This window comes from Manacus candei, unplaced genomic scaffold (assembly GCF_025592945.1).
Source record: "Manacus candei isolate 608988 ecotype Guabito, Panama unplaced genomic scaffold, ASM2559294v1 h1tg000023l, whole genome shotgun sequence".
NCBI classification, from domain to species: domain Eukaryota; kingdom Metazoa; phylum Chordata; class Aves; order Passeriformes; family Pipridae; genus Manacus; species Manacus candei.
The window spans coordinates 15,194,830-15,212,230 of NW_026138071.1; the positions used below are offsets into that span (position 1 = coordinate 15,194,830).

General features: G+C 42.0%; 1 protein-coding gene across 3 annotated transcripts in view; it reads right to left on the reverse strand.

Moving 5' to 3' along the window:
• TTN (titin) overlaps window positions 1-17,401 on the reverse strand; it is a 241,215-nt gene that overhangs the window by 175,179 nt on the left and 48,635 nt on the right. For 2 of the 3 annotated variants that reach the window (XM_051787288.1, XM_051787287.1), the window contains exons 44-48: window positions 11,399-11,677; window positions 9,734-10,297; window positions 1,484-1,765; window positions 619-897; window positions 229-510 (exon numbers count right to left, since the gene is read on the reverse strand). In XM_051787288.1, the coding sequence (XP_051643248.1) occupies window positions 229-510; window positions 619-897; window positions 1,484-1,765; window positions 9,734-10,297; window positions 11,399-11,677 (1,686 nt within the window). Of the gene's footprint in view, window positions 1-228; window positions 511-618; window positions 898-1,483; window positions 1,766-1,973; window positions 2,253-2,445; window positions 2,734-2,853; window positions 3,133-3,222; window positions 3,502-3,636; window positions 3,916-4,041; window positions 4,324-4,469; window positions 4,749-4,847; window positions 5,136-5,253; window positions 5,533-5,626; window positions 5,906-6,013; window positions 6,293-6,397; window positions 6,680-6,779; window positions 7,059-7,178; window positions 7,467-7,592; window positions 7,872-7,967; window positions 8,247-8,608; window positions 8,888-8,990; window positions 9,273-9,733; window positions 10,298-11,398; window positions 11,678-17,401 lie in introns of all 3 variants that reach the window. The other variant, XM_051787289.1, reaches the window with a different exon arrangement.

Below are 17,401 nucleotides of genomic sequence, written 5' to 3' on the forward strand. Positions count from 1 at the left end.
ATGCAACTGCCTGTCCCTCTCCCACCAGGCATGAGTGGTTCCTTTTACTCCTATCCCTGAAAACTGGAAATACGGAACCTGACTGCTGCTTGTTGGGTAGAGAATGATTCTCTGTTTTGATTGTTTTGAACTCACGGGCATAAGCAGAGTATACAGCTGACACTAAATAGCCAAGTTTCTAACTTTAAAAAACCCCCAAACTTTCATGAATTTGTGCTTTTTACCAACCTAGAATAGTTAAGGTAGCCATACACTCGCGACTTCCAGCATCATTTCTGATCTGACAGGTGTATTTTCCAGCATTGCTTGTCTCCGTGTGCACAAATTGTAAAGTTGCAATATTTTCCATAAATGTGATCTTCGTGTTTTCACTTTCTCTAATAATTTCCTCTTTGTCTTTAAGCCACTGCACAGCAATTGGCTGGGAGCCCTCCACTTTTGCTTGTAACTCTACTGGTTCACCAACCACAACAGTCACGCTGTTTATTTTAGTCAAGAATTTTGGTGGTTCTGAAGAAGAAATATGCAGTTACAGTAAATACTCACAGTGTTTTCTTAAAGAAGAGCAATGCAGCATCCTTGGGAGCACTGCAGAAGGCACGTGTATCAATACTTTACCTTTCAGTTTCACAGCGCAAAAACAAGTGTCACTTCCTACATCGTTCTGTGCTTTGCACTGATATTCACCAACATCCGCAGCTTCAACATTAAGAATGCGAACACTTGTCTGGTAGTTTTTGGCTGTAACCTTGTACTTCTGACTACTGCGGATTTGTCTCCTGTCTTTGTACCAGGCAACGTCAAATGGAGGTGTTCCTGAAATCTCACATTCCAGGCTAACCTCAGATCCTTTGACAATGTCTACTGGAGAGGGTTTCCTGCTAAAGACAGGAGGTTCTAACAAGGGAAGAGAGGAACATTTTTAGAAAGGAGTCTAGAGTTATTTGGCCAACAAACAGTTTACTGATATCAGCTTCTAAACAGTGAAACTGCTGAGAATATCTTCAGAAGGGGCAAGGGCTTCCCTCATTTTCTGGGCACATTATGAAATTAACTTGCCCACAGGTAAGTTCAGAGCCCTTAGCTCCTCTGTATAAAAGGTAAACAGCAGGGTGACCCTTGGCAGAGATGGTACAGGTCTCAGTAATCTCCCATACACAGTGTAAAACTGACACTAGTCAGTTTATATCTGTTCTTTTCCTTCATATTTCAGATCCTTTATATAGAAATCCCCACTATGATCTGTCCTGGACATTTAAAATTTAGAACTGGGGAACAACTAGCTTAGAACTTTTCTGCATTAAGAACATCATCCTTGTTCTGGCATTGGCAAGGAGGATGAGGGGCATCAAGAAACAAACATGACATGAAGAAAAGGGCAGTCCTGAAATAAGAAATTAAACTCATGTTCCTGGGGATTTCCAAGGGGTACAACCACCAGAGGAAAAATAGGATGCAATCAGAGAACAAGAGAACAGCTAACCTTTCACTGTGACTTTGGTGCTACAGCTGGCCTTGCCGGCAGGGTTGTGAGCTTCACAGATGTAGTCACCGCTCTCATCAGTACTGAGATGATTCATTTCAAGCACGGCCACAGAGTCAATGAAAGACATCCGGAATTTTTCACTGGCAACAATTTCATGGTCATTTCTGAACCACACTACTTTCATCTCTGGAGATCCACTTACTTTGCACTCAAGCCGGGCTGAATCACCCTGCTTGACTACTTTTGTTGCCTCTAGCTTCTTAGCAAACTTGGGTGGTTCTAAAAAAACCAAAAAAGTGGGTTCAGGAAGGTCTGAAGTAATACTGGAAAGAAAATATGGGGAAAAAGAGCCAAAAAACTATGGGTTGCAAGCACAAGAAAGGGAATTCACTTGGCAGTGTATCAAAGATCACTGGAGTGGGTTTGGCAAAAAGGAAAGAGAAGAAAGAGACAAAAAGACAGTAACACATGAAGAAAGAGCGCACACCTGTTACCATCAATGTTGTAGTGCAAGAGTCACTGCCAACGTCATTTGAAACGTGGCAAGTGTAGTGCCCAGTCCTAGAAGTATCCACTGAATAGAGGGTTAAGAACCCGGTTGAACCTTCAATCCCAATGAAACAAGTTGGACCAGATACAAGTTCTAAATCTTCTTTGAACCACTTTACTGTAAAGGGTGGTGTTCCTTTTAGTGTGGCCTTAAACTCCACTGTGGAATCTGGGATGGCTTGTTGGCTTTCAGGTTTTACTAAGAAGCTTGGTGGCTCTGGAGTTTTTAAGAAAAAGAAATACTCAGTTACATCAGAAATGTCTAAGAATGAAGAAAATTAGTGAGGCAAGCATGGAGACCAAGTTTTTAGTATTTACATCAAGATACATAAGAGTGTTATGTTAGGACAAGATTTAAGGTATTTTTCCAGCATCTATCACAAATAAGAAGTATTAAAAGAGTTTCAAACCTTTCACAGTCAGGACAGCACTGCAAGAGTCGTTTCCAGCAACATTAGAGACACTGCACGTGTAATTTGCACTGTCTGCCAGCTCTAGATTAGCAATCTCAAGTGACATAGTGTTCTCATGGCACAGACTTCTATATTTTGCACTGTCAGTTATCTCTTTTCCATCCTTAAACCATTTTGCAATAATGGGGAGTGACCCAGAGACTTTGCACTCCATTTGGATAGAAGATCCCAGAACGGTATCCTTTTTGGTTAGTTTTTTGATAAATACAGGAGGAATTGATTGATCTGCCAAACACAAGAAATGGTAAAAACACATTGGTTAACTTCTTGCTTAGCTTTCACAGAAATTATTATTTTTTTCATTTCCTTCCTGTACTGGCAAATTTCCCATATGTCAATACAAACCTAGCACAGTCAGAACAGCTTCACAGGTGCTACTTCCAAAGTCATTTTCAACCTTAAAACTGTATGTACCACTATCCTCCTTTGATACAGGTTCAATCCTGAAACTGGCCACATTGTTTTCAAAGGTCATTGTGTAGTATCTACTGGGCAGGAGCTGTTTGCCATCTTTGTACCATCTTATTCGGAGCTCTGGCGTCCCAGCCACAACACACTCCAAAGTCACAGGGTCTCTTTCAGTGACTTTAAGCGATTTAGCCTTTTCTATGATCTGTGCAGGCTCTGAGGTATAAAGAGTATAAAAACAAGAGTTAGCTATGTAGATAGGGGACTGACTTTCAAATACTCATCAAGGTCACCCCTTGTACACACCTTGTACAAAAAGCAAAGCAAAACACTTCTCCAAGCCAGATTCATTCTTGGCCTGACAGGTGTATCTCCCTCTGTGGCTGAGGTCAACATTAGCAAGCTTCAGTGTGGCCACGTTGTTCTCAAAGGTAATATGGTGATGCTCATCGTCTTCTAGTATTTTCTCATCTTTTATCCATGACACAGATAAGGGTTGAGCACCTGCTACGACGCACTGAAAGAATGCATCACCTTTCAAAATGCTAGTGACGTTCTCCAGCTTCTTGACGAAGGATGGTGGTTCTGTTGTGTGAGTTTGGTTTAGAAGAGAAGGCATGGAAAGGGAAGAGGGGAAAGAGAGATCATATAAAGTAATCCTAGTCACTACAGTTTAGCTAGGTGATATAATGTTTGAGGTACGCTTCCTAGAGGACTGACCTTTCAAGCTGAGCCTTGTGCTGCAAGAACAGCTCCCACCTTCATTTGATATAATACACTGATATTCACCAACATCTGAGACATCACAGTTAGTCACATTAAGAGTAAATACTGATTCTTTGGTGGAGATGGCATATTTCTTGCTGCTGAACATCTCCTTATTGTTCTTCAGCCACTTCACCTCAAATGGAGGAGTACCAGTCACCTCACACTCTAGTGTGGCCTCTGAGCCCTTCACTACCTTGGTGGGACTCAACTCCCGAACAAAGGTTGGAGGCTCTATAAAGAAGAATGATAATAACCTTTAGTAGATAGTAATCTTAAACAGTTTTGAGAGGAGAAGAAGTATCTCCTTCTTCCTCATCCCAGATATGTGACATAGATGACAAGATGATCAAAACTAACCTTTTACTTTCAGCTCAACGCTGCAGCTCTCACTACCTGCATCATTGTGGGCTTCGCAAACATAAATCCCACTATCTGCCACTCTGGCTTGAGTGACTTTCAAAGTGGCTAATCCATCTATGAAGGAGATGCCGTACTTAGCCTGGTCAGTCACTTCATTCCCATCCAGGTACCATGTAATGTGGATCTCTGGTGTGCCTACTACCTGGCACTCGAAAGTGGTGGACTGTCCTTCACGCAAAGCTATTACAGAAGTTGGCATCTGAATAAATCTGGGGGGCTCTAGAAGATGGACAAAGTTGAGGTTTTTAATATTTAAGGTGGGAATAAAATATAGAATTTAAAGAAATAAAAAGGTTTCCTCCCCCTCCCACCAAAATTGCACAGAAAAATCAGAACCAAAAAAATGAGGAGATTGGGTTGCACACCTTTTACAAACAGAGTTGCTTTGCAAGTTGCAGTCCCCACATCATTGCTTATCTGACAAGTGTAGTTCCCAGAATCAGATGTTCTAGCTGAGAAGAGTTCCAGTACACTAGATGTGTCATCCTTCCAGACAGATCGATTGGCTCCAGACAGGAGCTCCTGGCTGTCTTTAAACCACTTTATCTGCAGAGGAGTAGACCCTTTCACCAGTGCTTTGAACTGAACCCTAGCACTGGGCACAACCTCTTGAGATTGGGGTTTTTCCACAAAATATGGAGGTTCTATAACATGCAAAAAGGAAGAAAGGGGATTACGCTGAGACAGGGAAATCCAAAATTATGAATGAGACCCCTAACACAAGACAAAGAAGGAACTCAAACCTTTGACTGTTAAGAATCCACTGCATTGGTTGCTTCCTGCTTTATTTGTTGCTTCACAGGTGTAAGAGCCAGTGTCTGTGCCTTCCAGTTTATTTATTTCCAGAAATGCAGTATTATCATGGAAAGAATATTTGTGCTTTTCACTTGCTGTTATTTCTTGGCCATCCTTGTACCACTGGATACTTATAGGATGTGAACCAGACACTATGCACTCCAGGTGGACAAAAGACCCCTTAATGCTGTCCATTTTCTTGAGTTTTTTTGTGAATTTAGGTGGTATAATGAGATCTATCCAAGACAGAGTAAAAAGACAAAGTTTGAAATTCAGCCTTGACTGTGACAGATATCAGTTCAGGAGAAAAGATTTTGACTCTAAAAACAATGGTAAGAGAAAGCCCATACACACCTAGGACATTAATGCTGGCAGAACAGCTACTGCTCCCAACATCATTGTGAACCTCAAAAGTGTATTCTCCACTATCCTTCTTTTCTGTGTGAAGCACCTTTAGGACTGAGACAGTATCTGTAATACTGATCTTATATTTTGGGCCTAATGTCAGTTCCTTGCCATCTTTGAACCATTTGGCTGTAATAGGTTTTGTTCCTGAAAATTTACACTGCAAGGTTGCTGGGTCTCCCTCAGTCACATCTATTGACACGGCCTTGTCCACAATTGTAGCAGGTTCTGTTGTAAACAAGGAGATAGAGTGTTAAGGGCATCTGTAAAAATCACAAGGGAACCATCTATGATCACTGCAAGCCCTCAGGGTAAGACCAACCTTTGACAGTCAGCAGAGCAGAACACCTCTGAATTCCTGCCTCATTTTTAGCCTGACAGAAATACTTCCCATCATGTTTCAGCTCAATAGATCTCACCAGAAGAGTGGCAACATTGTTCACAAAGGTCATTTTGATATTGCTGTCTTCAATCACTTCATCATTGTCTTTCAACCAGGACACCGTGATGGGCAAGGAGCCTTTAATAGCAGCCTGAAACACAACTGTGCCCCCTCGAAGGGAACTAATGTTTTCTATCCTCTTCAAAAACTGTGGAGGCTCTGGCAGGAAGAAAGTGGCTATGTAAGTATGGGTTTGGTGCACAACTGTGGCATAGATACCACATTGGGCTAAAAGCATGCTAGTGGTGTTCTACACCTTGAACTAACCTTTCAGTGTGACCTCTGAACTGCAGAGGCAGCTCCCAACATCATTTGTTACTCTACATTGATACTCGCCAACATCAGAAGCATCAAACCTGAAAACGTGGAGACTAATCAAAGATTTTTCAATGCTTATTCTGTGCTTCTTACTGCTCCGCACGGGTTTATCATCTTTCACCCAAAACACTTCAAAGGGTGGCGTGCCAAGCACCTCACACTCCAAAACAACATCAGAATCCTTCAAGACTTCCATGGACTGAAACTCCTTGCTAAAATAGGGTGATTCTACAGTGCAAAAAGAGAGTGCAATTGTATTAGTCAGACTTCCGAAGCCTCTAACACTGTACTGAATTTAAAAAGACAAACTGTGCGGCTGGATGTCACACACACCTTTGACTGTAACAACACTACTGCAAATATCTTTTCCAGCATCATTTTTGGCCTCACAAATATATTCTCCACTGTCTTCAGTATCAACTTCTGAAACATGGAGTATTGCCAAAGATTTTGCAAAAGACATCCTGTATTTTTCACTCTCTTTTAGCTCTCTATCATCCTTGAACCATGTGATTTTAATCTCAGGAGTACCAGTGACTTCACAGGTCAGCTCAACATATCCACCTTTCTTTACCAGATGGGTCGGCTCTAGCTTCTCCTTGAAGGCAGCAGGTTCTGTGGATTTAAGAAGAACGTTCAGGACAAAGAAAGCAGGAAAGAGCGCCACTGGGTCAATCCAGCAGCTAGAATTTTAAAAGAGAGTAAGAATGCAAACCTTTTACAAACAAGTTTGCACTGCATGTTACTGAACCAGCTACATTGGAGACTTTGCAGGTGTATTTTCCAGAGTCTGCTGGTTTGACTGCATAAAGCTCCAAGTAACTTGCTAATGCTTCTGTCATAATGTAGCAGGCTCCTCCTGTCACGAGCTCAGTATCACCTTTAAACCATTTCACTGTCAGCGGTGTTGTGCCTTTAAATGTGCCTTTGAAATGTACAGTTGACGCAGGCAGTACCTCTTGAGACTCTGGTTCTACAGTGAAGCTGGGTGGCTCTAGATTGCATTGAAAGGAAAAAATTGTCAAGAGTAAGACACATGGCCTGCAGTTTGGGAAAGAAAAGTATTATCACACGAAAAGCAAAATTCCAAGAAATGTGAAATGAATTGCCAAACCTTTTACAAACAATGTACTACTGCTCTCTTTGCTACCAGCAGAGTTTGCGGCTCTGCAAACGTAGACCCCAGCATCACTTGCATCTAGGTGTTTGATTTCCAAAGACGCTGAGCCTTCTGCAAAATGCACTGTGTACTTGGCACTTGTAGTGATCTCAGTGTCCTGCTTGAACCAAGAGACGGTCATTGGAAGAGAACCTGAAATTTTGCAGTCTAGGCGGCACGAGGTGTTAATGATGCTGTCAATATTCTTCAGTGGTTTAGTAAAGAAGGGAGGGAGAGTGCGATCTGTTGAGAGTGAAAAAAATTACAGAAACAAACACATGAGCAAAACAGGCATGTTCTTCTGCTTCTGGCTCTGTTGGGTGGTGCAGGGCAGAGCAACAGGGCTCTTTGGAAAGGGTCAGTACCAACCTAGCACAGTGAAGCTGGTAGTACAAGAGCTGATGCCCACATCATTGGATATCTCAAAGGTGTATTCGCCACTGTCCTGCATTTCAGTAGCATAAAACTTGAGCTGGGCAATGTTATTTTTGAAGCTGATCCTATATTTTTTGCTGGCAGGTAGTGGCCTTCCGTCTTTGAACCATTTGGTTTTTAGCTCTGGAGTGCCTGTGACAGTGTACTCCAAAATAGCTGGTTCCCCTGCTGTAACCTGGATCACTTCAGCTTTTTCAATTATTTTGGCAGGTTCTACAACAGAATTAAACAACCGGTGTTAAGGACAAAAGGAAATTGCTCTTTCTCTCAGGTGGGAGACTGTGGGGATCACGGCCCTTCTCCACTAACCTTTCACTGCTAGTTCACCAAAGCAGGACTGACTTCCTGCATCATTCTCAGCCACGCAGGTGTATTTGCCACCAGAGCTCAGCTGGACACTAGTAATTTGCAGCGTTGCTAGACCATGATCAAATGTCACTCTCACATTGTTATCATCTTTAATAACGTCTTTGCCCTTCATCCACATTACAGAAATAGGCTCTGACCCTTTCACCACGGCCTGTAACGTAATACTATCTCCAACCAGAGCCGTCACATTTTCGATTTTCTTAACAAAAGACGGTGGTTCTAGTTCAAAGAAGAGAGAGAAGAAAAAATACTCATTTGCTTCTGCATCATCTCATGAAATCTGCTACTTCAAGACAGTTTTGTAAGACAGTACGTACAATACACATAGCAATTCAACAAAAGAGCAAGCAAGTAGAAGAGCAGCATTCTCCTGCTGGGAGCCAATGCATGGCCCTTTAATCTCAATGTCCTTCAAATTCACAGGTTTGATGCCAGATAAGAGGTAAGGTACACAAAGAATTTAAGAGAAGAAGATACTCCCATTCTCCCAGCCACCCCCAAATCCAAAGAAAAGACATTTTAAGAAATAAGAAGTTTTTGCCAATCCCATCAGTAAGTGGAGTTTTCTCTCTCCTACTGACCTTTCAAGATGTATGTGGCACTGCACATGCACTTTCCGACTTCATTAGCTATCACACACTCGTATTCACCAACATCTGCACTATTAAATGCAGACACCTCCAGAGAAATAACAGCTTTCTGAGAGGTCAACCTGTATTTTTTACTACTGCGAATCTGTTTCTTGTCTTTGTACCAGCTAATCTCAAATGGTCCAGTGCCAGCAACCTCACACTGAAGAACGGTGTTTGTTCCCTTCACTACCTCTGCAGGTTCAAGTGTTCGGATGAAAGACGGAGGCTCTACAAAAGCAGCAAGAAAGAATTAGTCAACCTTGCCAGAAAAAAAAAAAAAAAGAAGGGAAGGTTTTTCTCAAGAAAGTGACTGGCAGCAACAAGGACAGACCTTTGACAACCACTTCAGTGGTGCAGCTGTCACTTCCAACCTCATTTACAACTTCACATGAGTAGGTCCCACTGTCATCAACTTTCATCTCCAAAATATCTAACACAGCCACAGAATTGACAAAGGACATCCTGTGTGTGTTGCTTTCATGGATTTCCTTGTTGTTCTTGAACCAAGTAACCTGGATTTCAGGAGACCCTTTGATTTTGCATTGAAGGCGTGCAGAGTCACCTGGGGTCAGTAAATAAGACGGATCGACCTTCTTCACAAAAGATGGTGGTTCTAAAAATGGGAAAAGGGAAGAGAGAGGAAGAGATGGTAAAAAGGGGCAGAAAATGGAAAAGGAAAGGGTAAAGAAATGGAAAAGGGAAAGGGAAAAAGGAAAGAAGGCTGAAATACAAGACTTTGAAAGATTGGTTCCTTGAACAAGAACAAAATATGAGTTCACAAGACACCAGCATAATCTTCGCTGAACTGCAGCTCCTGTGGTTTTGCCTGTCCTCTTTTTTCATCTCTCCCCTGCATGCAGGAGCAGTTCTTGGATTTCTCTGGTGAAAAAAATATTGAAGTAACACATGGTGCACTGGAAGGCAACAGGGGAAATGAGTTAGAGGGGAATGGACAGTGTAGCAGGTCTGAGAAGAATTTGGTGTAATTTCAGCCCAAAGAAGTCTTTTGCCTGAAAAAGAAGAAATGGGGAACTTAAGAAGAGGAAAGGTAAAGGTAGCGTAGAACTATCTTACCTCTGACTGTGACGCTGGCAGAAGAGGAGCTGCTTCCTGCCTCGTTTGAGGCAGTGCACACATAGTGGCCTGAATCCTTGAGCTTAGCCAGAGGAATCTCAAGTGAGGCTATTTTGTCTTCAAAGTAAATCTTATAATCTTTGCCTGGAGGGATTTTGTTTCCATCCTTTGTCCACCCTACAGTTACTTTCCTGTCTTCATCTACCTGACATTCAAGACGTATTTTTTTATTAACTGCTGACTGCACTGACTGCAAAACTTTAATGAAGTGGGGCTTGTCTATAATGACCATTTCAGCCTGGCAAATATCAGCCCCAAACTTGTTGGAAGCTTTGCATGTGTAAACCCCTCTGTCAGTGGTGGTGAGAAAGGAAATTTCTAAAACATGTTTATTTTCCATTTTGGAGATTTTATGGTGGTCTGAAGGTGAAATTGTCGTGCCATCTTTCTGCCAGGTGACGTCGATGACCGGAGTGCCCAAAACAGTACAGAGGAACTTGGCAGTTTTGCCCACAAAAGTAGTGATAGATTCAGGTCTGGTAAGAAACGTTGGTGGAAATGCTTCTGCAAAACAAAGGGGTTCAATGTTATCCAGAGGTGAGGAACAGAGCCTATGCTCTTTCTTCACATTTGCCAGCGACAGAGAGTAAGAGAGGCCAGCTTGTCACTGGACACTCTTAAGCAAAAGAAACCAGCAGTGAAGGAGATAAGAGGCATTAAAGATGATAAATTTTGGCTTTTGGTTGGTATTTCTTGGGTCTATATATTGCTCCAGAGCTTGAATTTTGAATCTCTCGAGCAATTTACGAACTAAAGGAAAATAAACTAAAAGCCAGAAATTCCTCCCCCAAGACTGACATGTTTGTGTACTGTTCTCTCGAGGCGGGTCAGTTTGCACGCATTTCACAGTTCATGCATCTTGCATTAGTCTAGTTAACAGCTAGCACTTAGCAAAGACCAAATGAAGACTCCTCCCACAAAGAGAAAAGTCAGAGTAAAAAAAATGTCATACACTAAATGCCCAAAAGACAGTGGTTTGTTTTTTTGTTTTGTTTTGTTGTTGGGTTCTTTGTTTGTTTTTTAAAGAAAAAAAAGAATTGTATAGCTCTCATTAGATAAAAAGTTTGCAAACTGAAACCCTTTACCCTCTTTTTTTGCTTAAGAAGATCTATTTGCCCAATCACAGAGTTCCCCTTTGGCCACAGCACAAAGATGTTCAGGTATGCAGAGCTGCATAACCTGGGTCGCAACTATAGCTGCAGGATAAACATAGGGTGCTAGGATAATCACACAGTGACTATTACACTAAGAAATCAGATTTAAAAGTCTATTTCTTGTTGTCAGGAAGTTAAATAAACCTTTCTCAAGAATGTATTCATAAAGCAATCTTATTCGGTTGACAGTCTTGTTCCTCCTGCTCTCTTTTCTCATTTTTCTTTCCTTCTGAAACTTTTCACATTGATTCCCTTTTCTATGTACAGAAAGCACCAGAAAGCAGCATTCTCAAAAGTTATTCCTTCTCTGTGCTTATGCCTGCCAACATTAGGTATGGATTATGTACTATGATAGCAATCAAGAACCCCACAAGTGTAAGTATAGCAGTGAAAGCATTACAATACACCAAGATATTTTATGGAGAAGTTGTTCTTGGAAGTCTGTACTTACCAGTTACTGTTAAAACAGCTGTAGAGCTTACACTGCCATGCTGATTGGAAGCCTTACAGCTATATTCTCCACAGTCAACAACTTGAGGCCTTGGGATCTCCAGCGTGGAGAGGTAGTTGGAAGTGCGAATGGAGTATTTGTCCCCATCATATATCTCTCGTCCGGCTTTGTACCACTGGAACTTGACATTGGGAGCCATCTCCACCTCACAGGTAAACTTGGCCACATGATTTACAGCCACCTCCAGGGGTTCGAGCCTTCTCCTCAGGATAGGTGCAACTGAAATCAGAAGCAGAGATTAACTCAAAACTCTGCCTGCTGACATTCTGAAAAATAACAGTGAAGTGACTGAAAAAAAAAGGAAAAGAAAAGGTGGTATACTTGCAATTCACATAAAGTGACTGTAAAAAAAAATATCTGTAAGAAATGAAAGCAGTACTAGGCTCAGTGGACAGACAGTCTTACGGTGCCTAATGACATCAGGAAACACTGTGATGATACTGGAAAAATAAAGTGAAATAGCAATGCACAACAGCAATGGGATATACAGTACACTACCTGGATTTGTGAGAAATAATGGTGTGAATAAGAAATTGCGGTGAATCTGTGCAATGACTCTAAGGAGTGAGAGAGGGTGCAGTAGTGGGTAAAATGGGAAGAGTAGGTCCACTTCCCAGGCAACAATGGGAGAAGTGGTTGAGACTGAGATACAGCTTTGTCCTGACCATGCTTGTGCAATGAAGCAACAAAGTTCCTGACCAAAGACTGGGGTAACAGAAGTGAGAGGCTTTGCGATGTGGCAAAAGGAGACCATCAATCCAGAGAGAAGGGGACCCTCTGATTAGTGGCATGATGGTATTAATATTGTATCCATATCCAAAGTACAGACACATAGTAGGGCAGGTTTATTAGTAGAGTAGTGCATTAAAAAGGCAGTATTTTATCCCCATAATCCAACCTCTTTTAACAACTGTGAGTTTTGCTGCTGTTGCTCTTTTTCCACCTTGATTCAGTGCCTCACAGCTGTACTCTCCTTGGTGAATCTCCGCACACACTTTGTTTATTACTAGTGTGTATGTGTCCTGATCTTGCAAACACTTGAATTTGTTGCCTGAAGATACCAGTTTACCCTCAAAGTACCAGTTCACCTCACTGACATTTGTTATGACAGAGACCAGCCTGACACTCTCCTCTTCCTCCACAACAGTGTCTCCCAGTTTGCTGTGTATGATGGGACAACTCTCTTTGCCCAGCTCAGCCTGTAACTTCCCAGCTCTAGTTTCCAGATCCTCTCTGCCCTCTTCCTCACATATTTTTTCCCTTTTCTTTTTCCTTTTCAATATTTCTGTGGATGTCTGAGTAGGAAGACCTGCAGAGGCTACATCAGCACTGGCTACAGCCACACCCATGTCCTTGATTTGACCACGCCCAGTCACAGTGTTGATTAGTTGTGTAGGCAAAGCTTGCTCCAATGGTACTTCTGCCTCCATAGTACTCTCAGCCTGCTGGGGCTCCAGCTCAGAGGTTTCATCACAGAGTTTTCCTGTGAGAAGTAGATTGGGATAGAATGGAAATGTTTTGCATTTTTCATCTGTCAAGAGATGTTTATCTTCACAAAGAGAATAAAAAGCTTCCTTCAAAACTGTTTTCTGGTCAGCTGTCTGAATGCTGAAGTCTCCCAAGGAGACTGGGATTTCCATGGGACTACATCGTCCTGTGGTCACAACATAGGTGCACAAGGTATGTGTATTCTCCTTGGTGATGTTTATTGTCTGCACTTCAACATTTTCTTTATCAGCCAACCATTCTGGAAACAAGAGGTTTTTCTCACTTACCACTGTAGCTTTAAGTGCATTTTTAATTTGAGACTTTATGTCCAAGTTGCAGCTCTTGGGAATAAGAGCAGTGAGCTGATTCCCTTTCTTGAGGACTTGGCTGGGCTGGAGCTGGTCAGAGTGCATTTTTTCATGGGGTTGTCTCGATGCTGTTTTCCACTGCTTAGGTGGGCTGGAAAGATCGACATGTTCCTCCTCCAGGAACTGATTTTCTTCCAGGAGCAAGGGAAATCTCACAGCCTGTCCCTCATGTATTCTTGCAGCAAAATCTTCCTCTACTGTTTCCAGGGAAGAAATGTTCTCCAGAGGGACAGCTTGGCCCCTAGTAAAGGCCAATTCAGAGGGAAATCTGGGTTCAGCCTTCAGCTCACCTTGTGTTGCCTGAAAGCTTTCAAGGACCTGGATTTGGTCACCTTCTATGGCACAACTCTCAGTGGTGCTTGATACCTGTAGAAGGACTTGGGAAACCTCTGTCTTCAGAGCAGCCAGTTGTTCTGCTGCCTTGGGGATGATTTTCTCTTTGATCAAGGGTATGTGTACAGCTACAGTCCCAAGGCAGCCTGGCAGTTGTGTCTCTGTTGCTGCTGCAGGGACCACGCCCTGTGGGCCACCAGGGAGGGTTTGCCGTGCTTCTGCCAGAAGCCTACCACTCTCTTGTGTTATGGCCACTTGAGTGAGCATCTCTTCAACACTCTGCACAGCCAGACAGGTTGGTGGCAGGCCAGGCAAGATGTCCTCCCTGGGCAACACATGCACTGCCTGGCTCATCTGGAGCTGAAGGAAGGCCAGAGGCTTCCTCATGGCCTCAAGACTGAGTGCTCCTTCCACAGCAGGAAGCTCACCAGCCTCCTCATAGAAGATGGGGGTTTGGTCCTCTGGCACTGCAGAATGCTGCAAGGCCGGGCTCTGCCTGCACACAGCATGCTCCTCAGGCAGCACAAGGAGCTCAGCAGAGCACATGGCCTCGCCCAGAGCACTCACTGCCCTGCACGTGTAGAGCCCAGTGTCCTCCTCCATGCAGTCCCACACTGTCAGGGAGCCTGAACCGTCAGGGTGGTGAGCAATGGAACGACGCACATCAGAGAAGAGCTGCTCGCTCCCCTTGAACCACAGCACATCGGGACCTGGCTTCCCTGCCACTGTGTACTCAAAGACTGCAGTGGAGCCTGGGGCACACCGCACACTGTCGGGCTCCTTGGCAAAGCAAGGGAATCCTGGTGTCCGCTGCCGCACACAGAGGTGGGTGCTGCACGTGGTCTCACCGTGTACATTGCTGGCCACACACGTGTACTTACCCTCGTCCTGCACACCCACATATGGGAGGATGAGGCTATGGTCATTGCCAGCAAACACTAACTTACAGTCCATAGATGAGGTTAGCTTCAGACTGTTGAAAAACCACTCGATTTTGGGTTTGGGGCTGCCAGTAACAGTAACAGAGAGCCTAGCTACATCTCCCTGCCAAACTTCAACATTCGGGACCTGTTTGAGGAAAACAGGGGCTTTCCCCTCTTCCTCCATTTTCATTGTTTCTTTGCTGACATAAACTGGTTTTCCAGGCTCAAATTCAAGTGTTTTTTCTCTATCAGGAAACTGAAGGCCGCTGCTGTAGCCTTCATTTCTTCCGTCCTCAGAAGAGGCAATAAGAGACCTAGCGATGTCTGTATGGAAAAAAATTGTTCAGTTTTACTAGAATATTTATGGAAACACTCATAGCTAACAATAAGCAGTGTTAGGGAAACTTTTTTATAGCTGGAGGCTTTCCCTATACTGTACAACAGCTAGCAACGAACATGAGGTCCCCTTGGTGTCAAATACACACCTGCCAAAACCAGCAAGACATGCTGTGCTGTCAGGTTACTTAGGAATTTCCTATCTGGATCAGCATGGATGTCTCTTTAAACCTGACATCACAGTATGGGTTAGGCATACCCCCCCAGGGTGCATCGTGCAAGTAACAATCAAGCAACATTGATGCATTTCACAGGTATAATTAAAGTGGTATGTGGTATATATAAAGTGGTATGTGTCATACATATTTGTATGTACATCTATACAAATAAGTAGAGCAGAACAGCGTAAGACCTTGATTTAATTCAAAACACCAAGAAAAAAGCAGAATGCTAGAATAAGAATTGAAAAAAACCCCTGCCAAACAAAAAAACAACCAACAATCCTACAATCTTTTCAGCACACTGACTTTTATCCTGGTGCATAGTCCATCTCTTTAAACTCTATCTTTTGTCTAATACACCAAGAGATTACCTCTCTCTTACCAGTTTTGTCCTGGTTTTGTCATTAGACCCTTAAGTTTACAGCACCATTATTACAAAAATCACAAGTCTGCACTGATTTAAATCTCTGCTTATGAACTCCTCCCTGTCACAATATGGCATATTAAAACTACCACAATAAAAGAGAGAAAAAGAAGACAGAGCACTTTAAAATTTTTCTTGCCCTTGTGAAGTTACCCATATATATGTTGGACCACTCTGGTTCTAATGATGGTTTAAAAGTGAGAGGAAGTGGAGGTGAAGAACATGCCATTCTCTGCAGATGCTTGACAATAGAAACATCAGTGAAATCTCAGACTTCCAGGAATGGTACAAGCAATCTCTGAGAAGCATGACGCAAAGAAAATCTTTGGAAATCAAATACTGTTGTCCTTACAAGTTTGCTCATTTAAGGTCGACAGTACTCAACATGGAAAGATACGAGAGTTTAAAAAAGGAATAAAATTGTGAGTGGATAAATGTCTCTAGGAACTTTAAGAGGGAACCTTGATAAGCTTCTCAATTAGAGTACGTTAAATTTAAAAACTTATTGAGACAATAATTTTTACTACACTCCAACAAAAAGGAACAGACTATGTCACACCCAATTCTTTTTCATTAGTTTAAAACTTATTAGTTTTGCCAGAAATGCCAGAATATACATGACATAGCACAGTGCATACAATGACTAACTGCAGAGAAGAGATGCTTAGGTAAAAAATAAAAGATTATATCAGTCCTTTGGTATTACTTACCAGCCTTGCTAAAACAGTAATAAATTGTGCAAGTGAATTTGAGAATGGGTGGCAGAATTTGGCCCAATAAGTAAAATATAAAAATATGGAATATAAATTTCAGAATGAAACCCATGCTAATACACAAAAATGCTTTATAACGGGAGTGTGGAAAAAATTAATGCACTTTTGTGTGTTCCTGAATATTTATGACAGAAAAACTATATAGATTCTTTTTTGTATTTTAGATAGGTCTGTGAAATGAATAAAATACAAGAAGTGATGGACTTAAATAATTTACATATTTATTTCACAAATTAACCATACATGTTAACATTCAATGCACATTGATGACAAACAGACATAATTCATCCTTTTTTTTAAAATACTTATTTTGTAGAAATAAAGACAACATTAAACCTGAAAATTGTGAGCTTTTTGACTCCTATGAAAGCACAAAATTTTGGAGAGATAGTCAAAGTATACCAGTTGTCCCAGAGTAAGTTCATTCCAACCTGGGATTACTCCACATTTAATATTTGTAGCTTAGGTGAGACTTTGTCTCTCCATAAACACATGATCATGCTCCTGGCTAATGTATGAAACTTAAACCAAGACTTTTAAACTTACGTAAACCACAAACACCACTACACAGGTAGAGAAAAAGGTGCTTGGCCATATATTTCAGATGTGAATATAAACTTGGACCTGTTTGGCTTATGGCTTCAGAACCAAGTTATGGGCCTGTTTCTGCTAAAAATTTTCAGATTTACATGCAAAATAAACACACATCACAATTGCATAGGGCCTAATCGAAGGGCCTCTGACCTCTTTGGCTTTGGGCCTAAAAGACCCCTCATGTCACAGCTGACACAGAACATCAGATAATTCTTGCCAACTTCCCTAAGGACCTTTGCTATCTAATGAATCAGACAGTGCTACACATCTACACAAGGAATGGATCAAGGACATGTTGTGGAGTAATTCTTTCCCAGCACAACATCAGGTCAGACACTCATGTTTCTCTTTCCTACCACCATTACCTATGAGAAATCACAATTATCTCTGCCTTTTAACATATAAACCTTATGTATGTTAAATTATATATTAAATTTTTATCAGGCAACACAATCGGCACAAAGAGAATCTTTTGATCAAAAT